The sequence below is a fragment of the Eriocheir sinensis genome, chromosome 4 (assembly GCF_024679095.1).
Source record: "Eriocheir sinensis breed Jianghai 21 chromosome 4, ASM2467909v1, whole genome shotgun sequence".
NCBI lineage: Eukaryota > Metazoa > Arthropoda > Malacostraca > Decapoda > Varunidae > Eriocheir > Eriocheir sinensis.
The window spans coordinates 20,639,788-20,664,283 of NC_066512.1; the positions used below are offsets into that span (position 1 = coordinate 20,639,788).

The 24,496-nt window shown below is 47.4% G+C and overlaps 1 protein-coding gene and 1 pseudogene across 1 annotated transcript; one reads left to right on the forward strand and one right to left on the reverse strand.

The window, feature by feature from the left end:
- On the reverse strand, positions 1–24,016 carry LOC127009781 (dynein axonemal heavy chain 6-like). Its single transcript, XM_050883143.1, has 20 exons — positions 23,842–24,016; positions 23,205–23,404; positions 14,403–14,577; positions 13,691–13,820; positions 12,216–12,299; positions 11,448–11,615; positions 10,851–10,979; positions 9,934–10,047; positions 7,334–7,477; positions 6,087–6,290; positions 5,292–5,501; positions 4,889–5,025; positions 4,384–4,576; positions 3,987–4,112; positions 3,747–3,884; positions 3,127–3,392; positions 2,833–3,029; positions 2,153–2,268; positions 602–747; positions 1–232 (listed from the first exon to the last, which is right to left on the reverse strand). The coding sequence occupies exons 1-20, from the start codon at positions 23,994–23,996 to the stop codon at positions 7–9; spliced, it is 3,258 nt and encodes a 1,085-aa protein (XP_050739100.1). The 5' UTR covers positions 23,997–24,016; the 3' UTR covers positions 1–6.
- Positions 11,968–12,086, forward strand: LOC126982397 (5S ribosomal RNA; annotated as a pseudogene).
- Positions 24,017–24,496: the final 480 nt, after the last annotated feature.

Here is a 24,496-nt window from a genome sequence, read left to right on the forward strand (position 1 = left end):
TTGAAATTACACGGTATAGAAGATTTGCGAAAGGGAAGAGAAGGGTGTCGAGTGTGACCTACCAGTGCTGGGGAGACAGACGGTGACGGGGGCGAGGTGGGGGGCGAGGGGGTGGTTGAGGAGCGGGCAGGGTGGCTGTGGCGATGCTCCGGACACGCCGCTCGGACTGGTCACCGTCAGGAAGAGGCTGAAGGAGTCCGTCAGCTTCATCTCCTGCCCGTCAATGATGCACCTGATGGAGATTGTCTTTGTAGTGTGGGAGGGAGGGAGAGGGGGTGGGGAGGGGGGTGGGGAGGGGGCTGTGTCTGTCTGTCTGTCTGTCTGAATCTATCCATGACGAAAAAAAAACGGACGTGAATGAACCAAATGTAGAGGAAAAAAATGTAGAGAAAAAAAGTTAGAGAAAAATGTAGAGAGAAATGTAGAGAAAAAATAGACGTGATTGAACCAAATGTAGAGAAGCAGATAAAATAAAATGTATAGAAAAAAATGTAAAGAAAAAATGTAGAGAAAATGTAGAGAAAAAAAAATAGACGTGATTGAACCCAAAGTAAATCAACAGGTAAAAATAAAACACCGTGAATATATGAGGCACATCTACCTTCTGAGAGCGTTGGCCTTTGTGTGGCGGACGCTGTGCAGGTACTGGGCGAGGCGGGCCACCAGGGGCTGCGGGAGAAGGGCGGCCTCCTCCAGAAGCAGCCAGAATCCGCCCTGAACCCCGCCGCTTACCATGCTCTGGAGGCTCTGAAGGACACACAATGGACAGACTTTAGGACGAAGAGACGGAAGATGGAGAGAGAGTGAGACAGACGAAGAGACGGAAGATGGAGAGAGAGAGTGAGATAGACGAAGAGACGGAAGATGGAGAGATAGAGAGAGAGAGTGAGATAGACAAAGAGACGGAAGATGGAGAGAGAGAGAGAGAGAGAGAGAGAGAGAGAGAGAGAGAGAGAGAGAGAGAGAGAGAGAGAGAGAGAGAGAGAGAGAGAGAGAGAGAGAGAGAGAGAGAGAGAGAGAGAGAGAGAGAGAGAGAGAGAGAGAGAGAGAGAGAGAGAGAGAGAGAGAGAGAGAGAGAGAGAGAGAGAGAGAGAGAGAGAGAGAGAGAGAGAGAGAGAGAGAGAGAGAGAGAGAGAGAGAGAGAGAGAGAGAGAGAGAGAGAGAGAGAGAGAGAGAGAGAGAGAGAGAGAGAGAGAGAGAGAGAGAGAGAGAGAGAGAGAGAGAGAGAGAGAGAGAGAGAGAGAGAGAGAGAGTAAGAAAAAGACACAAACGTAAAGAAAACTATACTATTTAGACAGAACATAAAGAAAGCAATATTACTTAGTTATTTGTAAACGTTATAGAATAGACAAATCTCCCTTCTAAATAGTATTCTCAGCAATGACAGCATTTCCACACACTCTAGTTTTCTCTGTCATTCTTTCTTTTCTCTCTTCATCCTCGTGAGGCTGCTATACTTCTCTGTGATTCTCCTTTCTAATCCATCTATCCCTTTTCTCTTGCATGATTCTCCTTTTCATCCCATCAATCTCTTTTCTGCGTGGTTCCCTTTTCCAACCCATCCATCTCTCCTCTTTTGCGTGATTCCCCTCTCCAGCCCACCAATCTCTATCTTTCTCTCCCCGTGTTCCCCTCTCCAGCCCACCAATCTCTATCTTTCTCTCCCCGTGTTCCCCTCTCCAGCCCACCAATCTCTATCTTTCTCCCCTCCAGCCCACCAATCTCTATCTTTCTCTCTCCAGCAGCCCACCAATCTCTATCTTCCCTCTCCAGCCCACCAATCTCTATCTTTCTCTCCCTGTGTTCCCTCTCCAGCCCACCAATCTCTATCTCTCTCTCCCCGTGTTCCCCTCTCCAGCCCACCAATCTCTATCTTTCTCTCCCCGTGTTCCCCTCTCCAGCCCACCAATCTCTATCTTTCTCTCCCCGTGTTCCCCTCTCCAGCCCACCAATCTCTATCTTTCTCTCCCCGTGTTCCCCTCTCCAGCCCACCAATCTCTATCTTTCTCTCCCCGTGTTCCCCTCTCCAGCCCACCAATCTCTATCTTTCTCTCCCCGTGTTCCCCTCTCCAGCCCACCAATCTCTATCTCTCTCTCCCCGTGTTCCCCTCTCCAGCCCACCAATCTCTATCTTTCTCTCCCCGTGCCTCACCTGAGCGGATGTGTTCGGGCTGCAGGTGAGGGTGGCCATGAACTGACCCGCCGCCCGCGCCACCTCGCCGATCGTCTCCGTCTTCCCGCCGCCGACGCCGCCTACCGCCACCCCACCTGCCGTTAGTAGCACCACAAGGTCAACGAAGAAAGGCTGTGTAACTTCCAGAGTGACATTATTACAAAGATTAGAGAGCAATACCTACAGAGAGAGATAAGTTAGCGAGGTATAAATTATGAGGAAGGGATAGTGTGGGCAGAGACAAAGGAAGGAGACAAAGGAAGAATGGAGTGGTTCAACGATCGCACTGCAATAGGAGGAAGAAAAAGAGCCTCGATATCGTATGGAATGGGAAGGGAGAGGCGTATGCAGGGTTGGGAGTGGGAGATAGAGTGGCTATGCGTGAGAGAGACAGAGATAGAGACTGGAATGGGAGGGAGACTGAGTTTCATCGGGGTACAGAAAATGGAGAGGGATGTAATGGGTAGGAAGAAGGAATAAGCGAGTTGACATTTATGAGGAAGAGTGACACATGGCAGACGGACGAGATTCAGTAGTGGATAGGGGCGGACGGGGAGGGCGGGGCTGGGCGGGGCTAGGAGGGGCAGGGAGGGGCGGGGAGGGGCGGGTCTGGGCGGGGCGAGGCGGGGCAGATAGTAGAAGACAATCGATTAGCTCACACTTGTTCCTTGCGGCGGCGGTGAGGAGGCAGTGGCGGGCGCGCAGGGTGGAAGGCGTGGGCACGGCAGCCGTGGCCACTCCCTGATACTCGTAGCCGTAGTCCAGAGTGTCCACGCCCACACTCACCTGCACACCTGCTCCACGCCCCTCCCCCGTGACGTGGTGACGCAGGTGTTGCAGCCACGTGTAAGCGCACCTGTGAGAAGGGACACAGGTAAGTCAGGTGGCACAAGGAAGAGCTACCTGAGGAAAGCTGACGCGTCGCTCGAGAAAACCTGAACCTACACACACACCTGGAGGAGGGGCCGTCGCGCACCAGCCTGCAGGTAGCGTCCCGTAACTCCAGCAACAACGTGGTCAGGAAGGCAAAACGTGCGGCTCTCAGGGGCGTTGCAGCACTCCTCTCGCCCCATCTCGCAGCCGTCGTCAGCACCTCCAGCTCCTGCGTCACCCCCCGCAGCACGGCGTTCAGGTCTGGCTTTGCCGCGCGTTGTTCGGCCAAGTCGATGGCTGCCGCCACCTGCTCGTGCCACCTGATGCGGCGACACACCTCCACCACCTGCCGAGGACGCAAGGGGCGCTATAGAAGGAGTGAATGGCTGGGATTTGTTTCACCTTGAACCTGGTCTTCCAATAAAATAAAAAGCGGTGTAATATGTTCTTCGGGAAGTGTATCTCTTCAGATTCGAATACATACATAACACTTTAACACAGGAAGTGTAAACATGGTGGAAAGGAAACACAGACGCCCATCGTTTGTGTTTCCCAAACATACTTATAAACAGAGATGCATTTTTTTCCCGTTCAAGGTGTTTTGATAACCAATATTTTTCGAGTGTTAGCGTGCATCGCTCACTGCCTTGTGAAGGACGACACACCAAACGCCACGCCCTGCGACGCCCGTGTTGCTTACCTGCAGTGGAAGCTGAGGCTGGTCAAGGTCGAGGTTGTCCTGAGGCGCGTGTTTGAGAATAAGTCGCTTGAGTGAGGCCCTCATGGCGCTCTCCACCCGCCCCAGCCAGTCCTCCACGCCATGGTGCGCCACCACGGGCTGCAGTGAAGGAATGGCTAGTACGCATATGTTCAACGACTCATGTAATTACAAAAAAGCTGAATATCCATGTCTCCTCTCCTCTGCAGCACCTCGTCGCACCTTGGCCAGATGGAGAACCTCGCGTTGAGGCGACACGAGCTCCACGATCCTGCCGTCCTGGCCGTGTACCAGACGACCCACGCCGGGGAACAGTCTGCCCAGGTGCTTGTGACACACCTCCGGCTCCTGCGACGGGAGGCAGGTACATGTCCAATTCAGGAGTTTTTATTTATCATCAGTTAGCTTATATACTGTTTTCAAAATGTTCTAGTAGGATACAACAACCAAGGCCTTGAGTATTTGTCTTAAAAACCTTCGTAATAACATGTATGCAAATCTAATTACATCCTTTATCTGATAATAACATACTTTTATGAAGTTATATCAACACACAAACGCACACGTGCACACTTACATGCACACACACACACACACACACACACACACACATACACACCTGCCCCTTCGTGAGTAGCTCCAGCAGGTCTGCGTCGGGCAACAGAAAGAGGCGGGGACAGGTCTGTCTGCGCATGGCCAGCAGGGGCGCCAGGCACACGCGGAGGCCCTGCAGCTGCGTCCTGTGCTGCGTCACCTCCTCGTGCAGCATCCCCCCGCGCAGGTGCTTCAGGATGTGCGGCTCCTCCTTCACCCTGCGGCACGGAGAGGGCGTGGAGCCGTCACAGGAAGATCAGGTGTGTAACAAACGTGATATCAGTATTGAACAGCTAAATCTTTCCACGATGTCCAATAGGAATAAGTACCACCATTAGTAATTTATATCCAGTTCTTCCTTGCGCGATAAAGTTTAAACTCCAGTGAAAAAAATGACATGCAAAATATAATAATGAACGCTCACATAAAAAATATAGAATAGAATGCGATCAAGGTCACTGACGGGCAGGTAAACAAATATGGAATCCAACAGGTAATGAACTAGTGCAAAGGTAACCCGGCAACCCTACGAGGCAAGCGTGGCGGTCCAGAAGGTGGAGACGTTGGCGAAGGCGGTGGTGTGGAGGGGGAAGACCTCACGCGCGACGCAGGTGGTGAGAACGGGGTCGAGGGCCAGCCACTCCTCCTCGAAGTCACGAAGGGCGGACTGGGAGAGGGAGAGAGAGAGAGAGAGAGAGAGAGAGAGAGAGAGAGAGAGAGAGAGAGAGAGAGAGAGAGAGAGAGAGAGAGAGAGAGAGAGAGATAAGTAACTTTACACACACATGACGCCCCAACTCACTTATAAGTCTGTTGCATTAAGATTACTCATTTATTTATAATTTGTTGCCAGTGCCTTTATTACATCTGAATTTATTTTAGTTTCACTCTATCTCTTCCTATCTATCTATCTATCTATCTATCTATCCATCTCACCAGCGTGTGTTTGATGATGGTGTGCGTGTTCTTCCACTTGACGGTCTCGGGCTTGATGTGGACGGCGTGCTGGGAGTGGAGCAGCAGGTGGAGGGTGAGCTCCGTCTCCAGCAGCAGGGAGTCTATCGGCGCCAGGGCCCCCAGCAGGTACATGTCCTTCCGCGTGTAGTCCTCCACGGGTAACTTGGCCGCCTCCCACTTCTGCTGCACCTGTGAGGAGAGTAGTAGTAGTAGTAGTAGTAGTAGTAGTAGTAGTAGTGGTAGTAGTAGTAGTAGTAGTAGTAGTAGTAGTAGGAGGAGGAGGAAGAGGAGGAGGAGTAGCAGTAGTAGTACCATCCGAAGTGGAAGTAATGATGTAGGAATGGATGTAATGATAGCAGCAGGATCAGTTTAATATCATGGTCGTCAAAATCAATATTATTTAACAGTAACAACAAAGTCAACACCATTGATAAAAGCCATATACGAAACTACAAGCATTCGACTTTGTTTCCTCCTCGTCTTGTGGTTCAGATTGTAATGAACTGTAACTGTTATTTCATTGTATAATCACTGAATACGTATAATGTTCATGAATATATTAGCCCCTGTTTGATATTACGATGCGCTCAGCCCTTAGAAAACGTCTCTTACTTTTACGGGGAACCCAAACCACACCGCAACGTCCGTGGTGGGTACAGTGTGCATGGGAGGTTTTATTCATTACCCAGGCCAGCTAGATTTCCGTCACCCTATCTGTATGTCCCCCAAACTGCCTCTATTTAATCGCAGTGCCGTAACTACAGCGACACTAACCTGGCTGAGGCGGTTCTCCATCTCCCTCTGTAGCTGTGCCGTGTGCGCCACCTGCTGCAGGGTGTGGGCGTGCTCGTGCAGCCGCCGCTCGTCCACGTGGGCCAGCGTGAAGGCGCGGGGCAGCGGCTGGCCCAGGGCGGCGTCAATCTCCTCCCAGTGCCGCGGCCGGAGAGCGGAGTCAGTGAGAGCCTCTAGCACCGGCAGCTGGGGAGGACGGGTGGACGGGAGGTGAGGGGGTGAATGGGAAAGGGATGAAAAGGGAGAGGCGAAGGGAGATGTGTGGGCCGTGGGGGTGAGGGGAATAGGGTTAAAAATGGGAGATGGGAATGGGGATGAATGGGTCGTATGGGAGAGGTGAGTTCATGGGCAGTGGTGAGTCAGAATGCATGGGGGGGAGGTTGTGGATGAAGGGAGGAGAGGTGAATAAAGAAGTGAATAAAGAGAGGTGAAAAAAGGCGCGGGGCAGCATGGGGGAGAGATGAATGGCGATCCGTGGAGTGACTGGGATAAAATTAATATTGTTTCCAGTTAAAATGAGTAAACATACCCCAGACAATGTAAATGTAAATGACAATGTAAATAATGGCTGCAGATAATAGTCGGGATCTTTAATAGGGACCCACATTGAATTACTGATAGCGTATGTTTTATTACCCTCAATATTCCTTTATGTACACACAAGCTAACGTAAAACTGGAGTGATATAAGGATAGATGCTTTAGAATCATATTTTGTGTTGTCATCAAACATTTATTTACCCACGCTTCTGCTTCTCTGTTAAATAAGTCACAAGCTCTACTATCCAACGGCCGTCAGAACATATAAGCTTTCATCATAACGACATTCTTCATTACCAACAAAGACCCCGTGAACTGACGAAAAAAATGTCTCTTAGGGTCGTATTTTAAAACATTTCGTCTTCCAAGTTCACATATTTGCCACGGCTTTCATACGAGTTGAGGGCATTTCCAGAAGTAGTTTTACGACCCTTGTGGTAGTTTGACCCTTCCTCAGTACCATGAGCCTAAAGAAACACCTATTAGAACTCGATTGATCACTTCTCTGACCTTTAGAAATAGTTGATGATACCAACCTTAGAGTTTATGAATATTATTATCATTATCACTTTTATTATCATTATCATCACGATCATTATTACTCTTCCCATTAGATGACAAAGTGTACCCTGCCTGAAATAAAGAGAAGGGTGCGTACAAATTGGCGGCCCCACCCTGCGCGCGACTCACCTTGTCCTGCAGGTGCGTGACGAGGCCGTGAAGGTGCAGCAGGACGTCGGTGTGCTCGGTGGCGCCCATGAGGTAGTCCACTTTGGAGCGGTACTGGAGGGTCACCTGCGTCACCTTGCCCACGTCCAGGCCCCGCACCTCACTCTGGGGGGGCGACACACACACACACACACACACACACACACACACACACACACACACACACACACACACACACATTTACACAAAACGTTAATTATTACTCGTTCAATGTTACTGTTATTACAATTGTTAGCTGGTGTGTGTGTGTGTGTGTGTGTGTGTTCTCTTTTTCCCAGTGTATGTGTTTGTTGGTCTCTGCGTGGGAGGTGAATGTCCCAGTAAAGTCTGCCTTGGTGTAGTCACTCTCCCGTCACGCCCGTCAGCCTCCGTCACATGCTTCGGTGTGTCTCCAAAGCCAGGCTGAATGGCACCATATCCCGCCGCGCAGCCACGTGTGAAGGCGCGCGTGCGGGAGGAACACGGGGAGGAAGTGAAGAATGGTGAAGAAGGGAAGGAGCTCAAAGGAATGTATAGTTTTTTTCCCATTGCGAGTGAGAGATCAAAGAACCAGTAAGTATCAGTTGGGTCATTAGGTTCTTGCAAGGCTGAATGGTTCACTCTTCCATCATCCTGCTTGCAGACCCAGATCATCATGGGTTAGACTCCTCTCTATAACTGTTACAACAAGCCATGGAAGTTAACATTACCTCACTACATGAACTTATGAATAAAATGTGAATGGGGAATGAAAGGGGCAGAGATGAGTAAGGTCCTGCTCGTGGTGCTGGGGGGGTGAGTTAGAGCCTACGTTTTCTAGAGAGTGAAATGTTGCCTTTCCTGGTTCAAAATTAGCTCACGTAGTTCTTAGCGCCAACCACGAGGGGTGAAGTTAGAGCTTACGTTTTATAGAAAGTGAAATGTTGCCTTTCCTCCATGGTTTAAAATTAGCTTCACGTAGTTCTTAGCGCCTATCACATCGCCAGTTTTGCTCATTTTCTGTTCGGTTGTTCGTAAGAAGGTCGATATTTTCATGGCCAACTGTCGCATATCTGACGTACAACCAACTCCAATTTCCAACCGCTCATAACTGTCCATACACGTGACATTGAATAAGACTCCACATGTGACCCGATTTGCCTGATTCCAAGTAAGACAGACTCGCTGCAGACTCGGAGGCAAAGATAAAAGTTGTGCCCAAGAAAGTTAAACGGTATATGAAAGGAAGAAATAACCGTAAACGCCAAACCACCAATAAGGGAAGAAAACGGAGATGAGCACAGCAGCCACGCGCCACAGGACGAGCTCGTTGCCTTCCTTCTCCTCCTCCTTTTCCCCGGATCCTTTATTTCGAAGCTATGGACTCGACTCATGGAGGGACGCACAATAAAACACAACCTTCGGGAACACTGACGGAAAACAAGAAAGGGAAAAGAGAAAAAAGTGTGTGTGTGTGTGTGTGTGTGTGTGTGTGTGTGTGTGTGTGTGTGTGTGTGTGTGTGTGTGTGTGTGTGTGTGTGTGTGTCAGGGGCCTCGACATCCCTCAAGGCCGCGGCGACGTCATGCAGTAGAGGGAGGAAAGGAAAGGGAGGAGAGAGAGAGAGAGAGAGAGAGAGAGAGAGAGAGAGAGAGAGAGAGAGAGAGAGAGAGAGAGAGAGAGAGAGAGAGAGAGAGAGAGAGAGAGAGAGAGAGAGAAACAATGACTCAAGCATCCCTCCTTCCCCTCCTCCTCCTCCTCCTCCTCCCCCTCGTTTATTTTACCCCATTTCTCATTTTCAACATAGTTCTGTTTTACTTTGTTTTCTCTGTTGTTGTTTTTCCATTTAAGTCTTTGATTGGTTTTCCTTTCCATCTCAATCATCATCTTTATTTATTTTTCCTTTCATTCTCTTTATATTTCATTTCTATTTTTTGTGTCTCCACCATATTTTTTTCTACCCTTGCGGCCTTGAGAAGAGAGTGACCGTCTCGGCCCATTTCCTGAGAGCTCATTCACACTTCCTTCCTGCCGGGGTGAAAGTTCATGAGGAAAAAAGAAAAAGAAAAAATGCAAGAGACAAGAAAACGATGAAATAAAAATACATGCAAGGATTCGGCGCATTATTTTTCTACTATTTTTTTAAGGGGAGCGAGAATTTAAATGGTAAATGTTAATAATTTCGATATAACGTTTAGAATTTATTTTTCCTATTATTATTACTTCAATGCTATTTTGTACTATTGTCGTGATTGAGTTGTTTATGTGTATTTTTTGTATTTATAGACGACCATGTGTGTGTGTGTGTGTGTGTGTGTGTGTGTGTGTGTGTGTGTGTGTGTGTGTGTGTGTGTGTGTCATTATGTCATCAAGTCATTAGAATTACTACAGTACACGCCTCCATTTCCTTCCCCTTGACCCTAAAACTGTTTATACCATTCTCCCTCGCTTCCTCCTTTACACACACACACACACACACACACACACACACACACACACACACAATACACCTTTCTCCTATTCTTCAATCTCCTTCACCATATCTTCTCTCCCTCCTCCCTCTCCCCCCTGCACACCTTTCCCTCTCACCTGCCCCTCCGCCTACCTGGTACCACTGCTTCGTGAGGTCCTCCCACTCGGACAGGGAGCGCCAGAGTAGCATCTTCAGGTTGATCTCCTCCTCCACCTCGCCCAGCTCCTTGAAGGGACACACATTCAGCTGGAGGAGGAAGAGTTATGAGGGTGAGAGTTATGGTGGATTATACTCATGCACACACACACACACACACACACACACACACACACACACACACACACACACACACACACACACACACACACAGATTAACGTGAATAAAAACGTCAAGTAAACAAATATACAAGTACCTGAGTAAAGTTTATTAGTCAAATTACGCTCAGCTTTTATTTACACACACAAGAAAAAGTGACAATGAACTCCACACTTGATATCCTCTTTTACACTTTCATTCTCCATTTTTTGTTTATTTTCCCTTTCCCTGTCCGTCATATTTTTTTCATTACCATCTCGTTCTTCCAGTCTCCCTTCTCTCCCTGCACATCTTTCCTTTCCACTTTTCTGCTTTTTTTTTCTTCTTTCTTAATCTTATGAACATAATAGCATGAAAACACATGAAGTTTGCACGAGGCCAGTCGGTTTACACAGTGCAGCTTCTGTAAACATAACATCATCTATTCTTCCCAACAGTTTCTAAATTTAATGAATTCTTAATTGATGGTGTATTCTACGGGTCCCATTCTGCTCTTATCCGACAAGAACCTTATAAACACCACCATTATAAAAGTCCTCCATTCACTTCAAAACCTTAATCAAATGTCGATGCACGCTTTGCTTTTTATAAATAAAAATATGTAAATGTTTCAGAAAACAAACAAAAAATACTATTACAATCATCACTTTTGTTAATATTTAAATCCTGTCTAGTATAAGACATTTCTGTCTGTATGCTTGTCTGAAACCTTTCTCCTCCTCCTCCTCCTCACCTGGAACCTGGTCTGGTACTCCATGATGGTCGCCGCCTGCGAACGGATGGTGGAGGCGCGTGCCTCGGCGGCCTCCAGCATCTTGAGGGCCTCCTCCCGGTCACTTGTCACCCGCAGGAACCTTAGGGCCTGGCGGAGAGGGTGGGGAGACGGTGACACACACACACACACACACACACACACACACACACACACACACACACACACACACACCAGTAATTCCAGACTTCACGTGCTTCTCCCCTCCCTCCCCGCAGAACACACAGCTTTGTATGCAGGACTGACTACCTTCATTCTGTTGTAACTATAATTTGCCTGTTGTTTATCTGTCAAAAGTTTTCGCATCTTTCACCGTAATTTTCTTTTGTTATAATCATTATTCCCGGCTACTACTGCATTTACTTTTGTTTGTATATATATTCAGGCCGTGACTACAACTCTTAATTAACTGTGGTAATTATTATTATTATTATTATTATTATTATTATTATTATTATTATTATTATTATTATTATTATTATTATTATTATTATTATTATTATTGTTATTATTAAATACACCCCCTCAGCACCTCCCTGCACTCGGCCCGACACTGACCTGCACCTGCTCGGCCAGTTTGGTGGTCTCTGTGTCCACCTCCTCGATCTCCTTCTCCAGCAGGTGATTCAGCTTCCTCACGGACGCCGGCAGTTCCATGAGGCTGCGGTGGATAGACTTACGGAGGCGCTTCACCTCCTTCTGCAGCGCCTCGTATTTGTTGTGTATCTGGGGGAGGGAGCGGAAGGGGCTGAGAGGTTGATGACAAAAGAAATATTTATAGTGAATCTGCAAGGGATGGATGAAGTATTTGCTCAGTGTTCGGATGAGATAGAAGGATAAAAAAAGGTTGTAGGATAAAGCTGAATATAACACGCCAACAGCATCTAGTGTTCTCAGGCGGTCACCCATCCAAGTACTGACCAGACCCAACATTGTTTAACTTCGCCACTGCAGACAAGCTCATCTCTTCATTCATCAGATTTTGTCCCTTCATTCTCTCCATCTTTTTTCTACCTCTCCTACCTCTTCCAGTAACCTTTGTCATTCTTATTTTTCCTTGCTTCTTAGACTTCACTCCATCAATGGCAACACCACGCTGAGAGCACCGCTTCTCGTCCGATCAGCGAAGTTAAACAGCGTTGGGTCTGGTCAGTACTTGGATGAGTGACCGCCTGGGAACACCCGATGCTATTGACATTTTACATTCACCAACTTTGTATCGATATTCTTCCTTTCCGCTTCCCTCAGCCTTACACGCCTTCTTTCACATGCACACAGTCAGACACACAATACATAAATAAATATACCTTTCTCTCTCTGTCTTACCTCTGGGTGCAGGGTGATGTGGTAGCCTTGGATCATTTGGTACACCTCACGGATCACCTTCTCCTCTTCGTTCACGTCCTCCATCTGTCAACACACACAGGTAGCATCAGTCATTCACAGGTAACATCTCTCCCTCCAACAATGTGTCCCTCTATTCTCTACTACAATTGTCCTCACCCAGTCTATTACGACCTTTGTTCTCTCCCGTCACTTACTTCATTATAACATTCAACCATAACCACTCCTTCCATTTCTTCCTTCTCCAGGTAAGCAAAATCAAACACCTACACCTTACTAACTACTCTCATGCGCTAAACTGACCTTAATTATTATCATCGAACTTTATAAGAAACTAAATATCATGCTAAGATTAGTTATATGATTTAAATTTATAGTGATTATTGGTTCGTCGTGTCTTGGCGCCGCAACGTCTGGGTCATATGGCGCCGGGAAATTTATAGGGAATGAAAGGTGGAAATAGTAATGACTTGACTGACCACGAGGGGAAACAAATGCGAGGGTTGGCACATAATAACTTGCAAGGAAGAATGAGTAAAAATATGCAACAAGCAGAACTCAGCGACACAGGGAGAAGACATGTAGACAAAAGGGAATTATAGCTATAAGAGAGAGTAGAGCAGAAGTATATAGACGTATAGCTACATATTAAGGAAGTTTCAAGATGTCAGAAGAAAGAGAGAGAAAACATATAGACTAAACTGAAGGATAGCTAGGCATGTATAGAAGGTGAGACTGATGGTGTTACAGGGAGAAAACACATAGGTAGGTATTAAAAGACTCTCGCTTCTCACATCGCCTATTTCTAAAGGTCAAAGAGGGGGTCAGCCGCGTTCTAATGAGTGTTTCTTTAGGTTCACGGTACAGAAGAAGGGTCAAACTACCACTAGGGCCATAAAACTACTCCTGGAAATGCCCACAACTCCTACGAAAGCCTTGTCAAATATGTGTTCTTGGACGGCGAAATATCTTATAATACGACCCATGAACCAAAGGAAAGTGTAGTGAGGCTGAAGGTGGATGTGGGCTTAGTTATAATTAGATTCTTCCAGCTCTCTCGATACTACACTCCACTGTACCGCGTTACCTAAGTGTTGAAATCAGCGGAAATGCCACGTTACGAAGTTTGTTAAGATCTTCGCTTCACTACTTCCGGCTCATTAGTGACGTTGTATTCATTAAAGGTTTATGGCGTAAGAAAGGAAGCGGCAGCACCACCACCACCACCACTCCCTCGTCGTCCTCTACCACCACCACCACCACCACCACCAATAATTACACCACCAAAAAATAACAAGGCCACCACCGACAACAAACACCACCACTACCACCACCTCCACCACCACCACCAACAACAACAACGAAACCCCTAAAACCATTCACAGTATCACCCTTCCCTCCCTCCCCCACCACCACCTCCCCCCCCTCCCCCAACAGCAACGCAACACCTGGCTCACCTGCTCCTTCACCTCCGACACGTAGCTGAGCAGCGTCACCACCTGCTGGGCCGTCACGGGAGCCAGCTCAAGCCCCAGCCACTTGTCGTTAGCGTCCGCCAGCAACTTCCGCACGCGCTGGTCGAAGCTCCTGCAGCACACACACACACACACACACACACACACACACACGAAGAAAAATGGTTAATTATTAATGCACAGCTGTGAAAACAATGGCACTCACACACAAAAGAAAATCGCATCATTTAGATAATTATACAGAACAAACATGCAGATGGTGTTACTGTTTCCTTTGTTTCATGGGTACCGAATTCAGTTGAGAGAGAAATAAATGGAAGGAATTTAATTATATCTATGATGATGAGACAAGAATATAACAGTTAAAGATATATACGTCTACCTTTTGAAAAATCTAAGTAGTTGTTAACATTGCATAACTCGTCTGTATGAAAAAAAATTTGGATACGCTGTGTTTGCTTCTCTAACTGTATTCACGTAATTGCAGTATACAAGAAAAATATGTGTACGAGCTCATGGTCCCTCATCAGCCATACAGTGCTGTAATCTTATGTAAATAGTTGTTACATTGGTGCAAGTCCCAAAACCTTGAGTACTTGTTCCAGTTATTAAAGTGTGTGTGTGTGTGTGTGTGTGTGTGTGTTACCATATCGTCGGTCAGACTCAACAAAGGACTCGGCAAAAAGGGACTCACTGGCTGACGTCCTGGTGTATGCGCTGCTGCTGCTGGCGGAAGGACGTGACCAACACCTTCCTGGCGGCCGTCTGGTCCACCTGTAGCAGGCCGAGGCGCACCACCTCCTTCAGGTCCCGCGCCCTCTCCACCAGGTCCTCCACGCGCGCCAGCCACCCGCCCAGCTCGCCCAGCTCTGAAGAACACGGAGCAAAGCAGATGATATTGTGGGACTACCTTCGCTACGACTCCCAATGCTACGGATGCGAAAGGGAGAGAGAGAGAGAGAGAACTATACCAAAATGAACGAGAAGGAGTAGATGAGTGATGAGGGTGTAAGGGTTAGCACATGTTTACTAGTCGTTCTCCTCAGCTGTAGTGGGAGAGTGGGAAGTCAACGGCCATTTCGAAGTAGATGACAACGAAGCGAACTCCCGCTCAAGACCAAGACAAGTGTTTCTCTTCTGTTATTGTTGTGGTAGTTCTTTACTCTGTTTCCTTATTATTGGTGTCCTTGTCATTTCACTGTCCTTGCTCCTGCTCCACATTCATCAAACAACGGAGAACGGAAGTTAGTTGCACCGATAAGAATAAATAAGAAACGCAACTCACACAAACATCCTGCAATAAGGAGTAAATCAAATATATGTAATGTGTAGGTACAGATGAGAGTAATGTCAGCGATATTGTCACAAGAGGGAGCGTACAACAAACAATCAAAGGTATACCCATCACCATCCCTTTCCCTATCCACCAGTCCCATCACCAGCCCTTCCCCTATCCACCAGTCCCATTACCAGCCCTTTCCCTATCCACCAGTCCCATCACCAGTCCTTTCCCTATCCACCAGTCCCATCACCATCCCTTTCCCTTTCCACCAGTCCCATCACCATCCCTTTCCCTTTCCACCAGTCCCATCGTCATCCCTTTCCCTATCCACCAGTCCCATCGTCATCCCTTTCCCTTTCCACCAGTCCCATTACCAACCCTTCCCCTATCCACCAGTCCCATTACCAGCCCTTTCCCTATCCACCAGTCCCATCACCAGTCCTTTCCCTATCCACCAGTCCCATCACCAGTCCTTTCCCTATCCACCAGTCCCATCACCAGTCCTTTCCCTATCCACCAGTCCCATCACCAGCCCTTCCCCTATCCACTAGTCCCATTACCAGCCCTTTCCCTATCCACCAGTCCCATTACCAGTCCTTTCCCTATCCACCAGTCCCATCACCAGCCCTTCCCCTATCCACCAGTCCCATCACCATCCCTTTCCCTTTCCACCAGTCCCATCGTCATCCCTTTCCCTATCCACCAGTCCCATCGTCATCCCTTTCCCTTTCCACCAGTCCCATTACCAGCCCTTTCCCTATCCACCAGTCCCATCACCAGTCCTTTCCCTATCCACCAGTCCCATTACCAGTCCTTTCCCTATCCACCAGTCCCATTACCAGCCCTTCCCCTATCCACCAGTCCCATTACCAGTCCTTTCCCTATCCACCAGTCCCATTACCAGCCCTTTCCCTATCCACCAGTCCCATTACCAGCCCTTCCCCTATCCACTAGTCCCATCACCAGCCCTTTCCCTATCCACCAGTCCCATCACCAGCCCTTCCCCTTTCCACCAGTCCCATCACCAGCCCTTCCCCTTTCCACCAGTCCCATCACCAGCCCTTCCCCTTTCCACCAGTCCCATCACCAGCCCTTCCCCTTTCCACCAGTCCCATCACCAGCCCTTCCCCTTTCCACCAGTCCCATCACCAGTCCTTCCCTTCCACCAGTCCCATTCCCAGCCCTTGCCCTATCCACCAGTCCCATCACCAGCCCTTCCCCTATCCACCAGTCCCATCACCAGCCCTTCCCCTATCCACCAGTCCCATCACCAGCCCTTCCCCTAACCACCAGTCCCATCACCAGCCCTTCCCCTATCCACCAGTCCCATCACCAGCCCTTCCCCTATCCACCAGTCCCATCACCAGCCCTTGCCCTATCCACCAGTCCCATTACCAACCCTTCCCCTATCCACCAGTCCCATCACCAGTCCTTTCCCTATCCACCAGTCCCATCACCAGCCCTTTCCCTATCCACCAGTCCCATCACCATTCCTTCCCCTCTCCACCAGTCCCATCACCAGCCCTTCCTCTATATATCAGTCCCATCACCATCCCTTTCCCTATCCACCAGTCCCATCACCATCCCTTTCCCTCTCAAACAGTCCCATCACCATACCTTCCCATCCACCAGTCCCATCACCAGACCTTCCCCTTTCCACCAGTCCCATCACCATCCCTTTCCCTATCCACCAGTCCCATCACCATCCCTTTCCCTCTCCACCAGTCCCATCACCATCCCTTTCCCTCTCCACCAGTCCCATCACCATCCCTTTCCCTATCCACCAGTCCCATCACCATCCCTTTCCCTCTCCACCAGTCCCATCACCATCCCTTTCCCTCTCCACCAGTCCCATCACCATTCCTTCCTCTATATATCAGTCCCATCACCATCCCTTTCCCTCTCCACCAGTCCCATCACCATCCCTTTCCCTCTCCACCAGTCCCATCACCATTCCTTCCTCTATATATCAGTCCCATCACCATCCCTTTCCCTATCCACCAGTCCCATCACCATCCCTTTCCCTCTCCACCAGTCCCATCACCATTCCTTCCTCTATATATCAGTCCCATCACCAGCCCTTTCCCTATCCACCAGTCCCATCACCATTCCTTCCTCTATATATCAGTCCCATCACCAGCCCTTTCCCTCTCCACCAGTCCCATCACCATTCCTTCCTCTATATATCAGTCCCATCACCATCCCTTTCCCTTTCCACCAGTCCCATCACCATCCCTTTCCCTTTCCACCAGTCCCATCACCATTCCTTCCTCTATATATCAGTCCCATCACCAGCCCTTTCCCTCTCCACCAGTCCCATCACCATTCCTTCCTCTATATATCAGTCCCATCACCATCCCTTTCCCTTTCCACCAGTCCCATCACCATCCCTTTCCCTTTCCACCAGTCCCATCACCAGCCCTTCCCCTTTCCACCAGTCCCATCACCAGCCCTTCCCCTATCCACCAGTCCCATCACCAGCCCTTCCCCTATCCACCAGTCCCATCACCAGCCCTTCCCCTATCCACCAGTCCCATCACCATCCCTTTCCCTTTCCACCAGTCCCAACACCATTCCTTCCCCTCTCCACCAGTCCCATCACCATCCCTTTCCACCAGTCCCATCACCATTCCTTCCCCTATCCACCAGTCCCATTACCAACCCTTCCACTCTCCACCAGTCCCATCACCAGCCCTTTCCCTATCCACCAGTCCCATCAACATCCCTTCCCCTATCCACCCGTCCCATCACCGATAATCATGATGGAGACAGTGAGTGAATTACAACATGAGACAAACAGCATTCATGGAGAAAAGTAATAGATAATAAGAACAAGTGAGGAAACCCAACACGTTCCAAACAACAAACTGGAAAAAAAGGAACATTAAAAAAAAAATCCAACCGCCAACGTGAATTAGCACCATGCCGTAAAGAGGACACATTATTTACCGAAGCAATGCAAGGACGATGGTGTGTGAGGGTCGTGTCAGGGAAGCAATAGGGAAGGAGAAAACGACCATGCAGGAACCAACGCTCATTAACGTCACACAATAGATTAAACTTGAAATTAGAACCGAGTCGAAATACGAAACTACTGATAAAGACACAAGACTGAGACGAATGGAGACGCTTGGTTTTACAATGGAACGATACAAGCTGATGATGGTGGTGGTGATGATGATGATGATGATGATTAGAATATACATGAAGCAAGTGATGTGAGGGTTACAATATGGAAGGAATAGAAGAGCAAGCATGGAAAAGAGAAAGAGATAGATAGATAGATAAATAGATAGATAGAGAGAGAAACAATATGGAACGCGTAAAAATCAACAAGCAAACCACTGTAAATATAGCCAGCGTGGTATTTCCCTTTCTCTCCCCATCTTGTATCTCTTAACAACTTGTACTAGGATATTTTAACTCTATTGTCTTACTTTCCATCCTCACCTTTTCCTTTCAGTGTGTGTATGTGCAACAACTAAACCAGGAATCTATATACAAACTGCCTTATTTTGAACGATCCCTCTCCACAACCACTTCGTTCATTCCCCAGTTTCAGCATCACTTACATCCCCTTCATTACTCCGTCCCTTCCCATTCGTCGCGGCGGCAAAACAGGCGGGGGCGGAAAGCTGGTTGGTGGCACGTACGGCGCACGAGTCGGCGTCACCCTTGAAAGACTCCATGCTAATGACTCCCCTGAGCGCGGCGTCGACACGGGGCGGCGGTGACGTATGCGAGGTACTCAATAACACGCCTGGCGCACCGATCATGGGATTCAGATCGGTATTGTCAGACGCCTTCCACTCCTTACATCACATATTTCCAAAAGTCGGTGAAGGAAATCAGTCGGGTTCTTATGAGTTGTTTTTAAGATCATGGTACAGCAGAAGGGTCATAAAACTACCCCTGGAAATGCCCGAAACTCCTACGAAAGTCTAGTCAAATAAGTGTGCTTGGGGGACGAAGTGTGTTAGGATATGACCCTCAGGGATTTCGCGCGACGCATACTTGAGGTCGGTGAGGCGTGCCGTGGCCTTCAAGGTAGAACGCGCGGGCGAGGACACGAGGAACAGGTGACCACGGCGCGGTTTCCCGGGTCACGTGCTCCGAACACCAGTCTTCTCCTTCCTGTCCCTCCTGCCATTACCGCCACGACTCACGCCCCCCCACCGCCTCCCTTCCCCCTTCCTTCTTCCTCCCACCTTCCCCCTTCCTCCTCCTTCCTTCCTCCCCACACCACCATTTTTTTTATGCCGTCAGATTTTCTTGACATGTTTTTTTTTTCGGATATTCACCCGAAACTGACCTATCTTTCGGCCACCTCTTTCTTTTTAGGAGCAGTGAGTAGCGGGCTTTTTTTTTTTATTAATGTTTGCTTTTTGTGTGCCCTTGAACTGTCTCCTTTGCTGTAAAAAAAAAAAAAAAAAAAAAAAAAAACAGCATTGTTACGACACATTTTCATAAACCTGGTAACTTTTGGGAGGACTAAATAAACCTTCAGTTATTACCATTATCATTATCATCATTATTATTACTACCACTCACGTTCCTCCATTCCCCCCTCCCCCCCTCCTTCCCGATCACCATCCAACTCCTCATCACACCCAGCATCACCACCATCCACATCTCATTATTATCATCATCATCATTATTACCACCATTCACCCCCTTCATCACAAACTCTCCTTCCCTCCACCATCATCATCGTCCACACCCACCACCACCACCACCACCAGCACCCACACCTCATATCCTGTACTCAAAAACCGCCCTCTCCTCCCCTTCCATCCTCCTCCTCCTCTTCTCTCTTCCCTCAAGGTCCCTTTAAACCTCCTGAAGGCTGACCAGAGAGCACAAAGGACCCCACCACCACCACCACCACCACCACCACTGACACACAGGCGGTCATGAAGGAAGGAAAGGAGGCGGTGCGTGGGCGGGGCGGCTCGGGGTCAGGGACAGGTGACGGCGTGTGAACTGGATCCATTCACGTCACTCCCTTTTGTGGTGGAGGCCTTAATCTTAATCTTGAGGACCACATAGCGTGTATACTTTTTTTTCATTGCTTCTTTCTCTCTCTTCCGCTTGCTCTCTCCTTTCCTTTTGTATAGCTATCTCGGGTCACAGAAATGATACCTCTTTGTATCTTTTTCATTTTACATTCTCTCTCATTCTCTTTCAGTCTATCTCTCTGTGCCTCTTCAAGCTCTCTCGCTCTCCCTTTTTCTGTATGTATTTTTTTATTCGTTTTTAATCGCTAACTCTCTCTCTCTCTCTCTCTCTCTCTCTCTCTCTCTCTCTCTCTCTCTCTCTCTCTCTCTCTCTCTCTCTCTCTCTCTCTCTCTCTCTCTCTCTCTCTCTCTCTCTCTTACAATTGATCGATCAAATAGAACAAGAAGAAATCACAATTTGAAGATAAGTGGTAAAAGATTCTCGTCGCACGAAGCTAAACACTTCTTCTTCAATCGAGTTGTTAATGTTTGGAACTCTCTACCTTGTGATGTCGTTGATAGGACAACAGTTACGGCCTTCAAGAATATATTAGACAAGTGTTTTGAATCCAACCAGCAACTACGATATTGCTCATTGTCGTAATAACGTTAAGTTCTTTCGAATACTGGTGTCCTTGTCCGCTTTTATCGCCCGCTTAGTGGTAGCAGTAATGGTAGTTCTTTTCTCTTTCCTACATAATTTCCATGCTGCATGATTCTTTTTCCTTTCCTGCCAGCTTTGGCTGGAGGGATGGGGGGGTGGGGAGGAGCCTTCGCCTTTGCTGTCCTTCATCTTCCACCTTTGATTGGATAGTTAGTGTAGCTTGTCACAAACAACCTCGTAAGGACCAGCAGGTCTGCTGTTGTTTGTTCTTCCTTTGTGTTCCTTTGTGTTCTCTCTCTCTCTCTCTCTCTCTCTCTCTCTCTCTCTCTCTCTCTCTCTCTCTCTCTCTCTCTCTCTCTCTCTCTCTCTCTCTCTCTCTCTCTCTCTCTCTCTCTCTCTCTCTCTCTCTCTGCCTATCTATCTATTTATCTATTTATCTGTATATCTATCTATCTATATGTTTCTCTTCTAGCTATTTATCTCTCTCTGCCTCTTCAAACTCTCGCTTTCCCTTTTTCTGTATGTATTTTTTTTTCACTTTTTAATCGCTAACTCTCTCTCTATCTGCCTATCTATCTATTTATCTGTCTATCTATATAAGTTTTTCTTCTAGCTACAAGTCCTTAAAGTAGTAAAAGGAAAGAGACCAGTCAGACCACTTTTAGTCGTAAGAACATGAAAACATAGTGAGACTGCAAGAGGCCGAATGACCTATACAAAGCAGCTCCAGATTCCCCCTCACTACCACCTGTCATCCTCGTCCACGTAGCTATCAAAGTTATCAAGCATGAGGCAACGAAGGCGGAGGCGTCGGGTTCCATTTCCAGCTTTACAATGCGTACGAAAATTTGATAACGATAACTTCTTTGCCACGAGCTGAGTGCAGGCAGGACTTTAAACTAAATTCTCACACTGGCGCCCCACCTCTCGCCCCCCCCCCCTTTCCTTGCCCCCCCCACCGCCGCCGCCCTCCTAGCCCCCCCTTCCCCTCCCGTCCCTCCCGCCCAGCCCCTTTTCTCTGACTCACTGTATCCGCTCGCCTTGAAATCGGATATTCTCGTACACGCTTCAATGTTCCCTATTAGCCGTCGTAGAGGAAGTAGATAACTATTTTACAGATGTCTTAGATAAAAAATAAACATCAGTAGATTAAACCTAACGTGTCTTTTTCTTCGTACATATTTTGATGGACAGATAAAGGAAAATGAGAATCGTACTTTTTTTTTCTTTCTTCACCCTCTGCTGGAAATACTCAGAGAAACAAACTGCGAGCGGAAGCATTACACGAAGTTCACACAGAAAAATCTCCGCTGGTTCACTTTTATCATTCCACGAAGTCGCCATCAGTTTCCTTCTTTGAAAATGTACAAAAGGGACATCCGTCACTCGCTCTGTATAGCCACACCCCAGAGACCACAGATTTCGAGAGAGGGTTGATGAATGAAGTCACCGCACTCATAAACAAGAAATTCTCCAATACTGTGAAAGAAGAGTGAATGAAATACGTAAATTATCATCACCATCACGCAGCCACACTCCAAAAGTCGCATGAAGATGGGAAAGAGAGGAAAGCATGAATAAGGAAAGCATGAATGAAAGGAAGAACTGAGAACAAGGAAGCCGAAAGAAGAAAGAAAAAAATTGTTAAAGAGTTCAAGAGATAAAATAAATAAAGGCAGAGTTAAAATCGAAACTGGGGCAATAAGAAAAAACTGAGAGAGAATTGCAAAAGTTTGGAATCGATATCTTCACACTCGTCATAACAAAGAAAAGGGAATGAAATGTCGAGAGTATAAAATATGCAAGAGTTGGAATCAATACTTTCATACTCGTCATAACAAAGAAAGGGAATGAAATGTCGAGAGTAACAAAAATGCAGGAGTTGGAATCGATACTTTGACGCTCGTTATAACAAAGAAAAGGGGATGAAATGTCTAGAGAAACAAAAATGCAAGAGTTGGAATCGATACTTTAACAATCATAACAAAGAAAAGAGAATGAAATGTCGAGAGAAACAAAAATGCAGGAGTTGGAATCGATACTTTAACAATCATCATAACAAAGAAAAGGGGATGAAATGTCGAGAGAAACAAAAATGCAGGAGTTGGAATCGATACTTTAACAATCATCATAACAAAGAAAAGAGAATGAAATGTCGAGAGAAACAAAAATGCAGGAGTTGGAATCGATACTTTAACAATCATCATAACAAAGAAAAGAGAATGAAATGTCGAGAGAAACAAAAATGCAGGAGTTGGAATCGATACCTTCATAATCATACATAACATAAACTTAGTAACGTCCAAGAAAAGGGAATAAAATGTCCGGTAAAAAAATAATTCCTTCTCGAACCCTCAACACCATGCACGCCCTCAGGAAACCCTTGCCCTTGATCCACATATACACAACGACGCTCTTCGGCCCCGCCTGTTCTTGATCCCCTACAAAAGGCCGCACATCTTACCCTTGAGCTCCATAACGCGACATCGTCCTTGGGAACTTAACTATAACACCCTTGAGACCATCACAGCGCACTCTATCATCATTTTTAACCTTAACTTCTGGACTGAATCTGAGCATCTCACATCACGTACAGACACAATCCATCCTCACCTCGTCCTTGAAAGCCCTCGTCCTGCGTCTTGGTCTCCGCCTGCTCCAGTAACTCCTGCAGTGGCTCCACCTCGGCCCGCACCTTCCGCCAGCTCTCCTCCACCAAGGTCAGCACACGCTCGCTCGTCTTCCGCAGGTAGGTGTCGTCCTCCAGCATCATGCGCAGGACGGGGTTATCCTCCTGCAGGACTGAGCTGAGCCTGGAGAGAGAGAGGATGGAAGATAGAGAGGCCTGGTGGAGAGGAATGGTATGGGATGTAGAGGGGGAAAAGATATATGCATCCCAGCGCTATGCTACAATGCATTAGGTGTTTATAGTGTTCGTTAAAAGCAAGGGTTAAAGGGAAGGTTTAAGGAAAGGAAAAGGAAAAAGAAAAGGTTAAAAGGGAAGGAACGGAATGGGACGGGCGGGAGGGAAAGAGACATATGTTCCAGCGCTGTGCTACCAAATATTTATGTATGTTAGTTGTTAATAGTATTCGTTAACAGTGACTAAATTTTTAATAAGTACCTCGGTTGACGTTCTGCCTAGGTCAGACTCCTACCGGGAAAAATAACCATCCAGACTCAATGAATACCACCCCCTTCCACCCCTACCCCAGCTCACCCTTCCACCCCTACTCCTGGCATCACTCACCTATCCTGCGGGCTGAAGTACGGGAGGAGGGGATGCAGGGTAAGCACGGTGACCTCACACGCCCGCAGCACCATCCGCAGCCCCCCCAGCAGCCCCTCCTGCGTGGGGGTGAGGACCAACGTGGTGCCCTCCGCGTTCACCTCCACATCGAACATGGGGCTCACCTCCTCCGTGGCCTCCTGCCGGTGATAGATAGATAGTTAGATAGATAGATAGATAGATTGAGAGAAAGATAAATAATGATGAGTTTGTTGAAAAGAAAAACAAGACAAGGATTAAGGATGAAGATTATAATAGTAACAGCGATAATTATAGTAGTAACGATGAAAAAGAGAGTAAATATACACAGACATGATTAAATATGAACTTGCCAAGCTACATACGAGCACATAACAATATCTCTTCATTTTTTTTTCCTACGTAATGAACAGCTTTACGGAATCAGGGAGAGATAAATGAAGGATGAGGGAGAGGGAGGAAGGAATATAAGGGAGATGAAGAAGAGGGAAAGAGGAAAACATGAACCAAAAAAGGAAAATTAAAAGAGAAAAAGTAAAAAAATAATAATCGAAAGAGGAGAAAGAAAAGGTGAGGAGGACAAAAGCAAATCCTGATGTTGAAATTAGGAAAATATAAGAAGAGGAGGAATGAAGAG

Bases quoted from the DNA above. Each gene is read 5' to 3' on its own strand.
- LOC127009781 (XM_050883143.1), bottom strand. From the start codon at position 23,996: ATGTTCGATGTGGAGGTGAACGCGGAGGGCACCACGTTGGTCCTCACC. The intron at 10,048-10,850 runs GTGAGGAGGAGG...TTCCTCCTCCAG, and splicing joins AGTACCAGACCAGGTTCCAG to CTGAATGTGTGTCCCTTCAA. The intron at 2,269-2,832 runs GTGAGCTAATCG...TACTAACGGCAG, and splicing joins CGCCGCCGCAAGGAACAAGT to GTGGGGTGGCGGTAGGCGGC.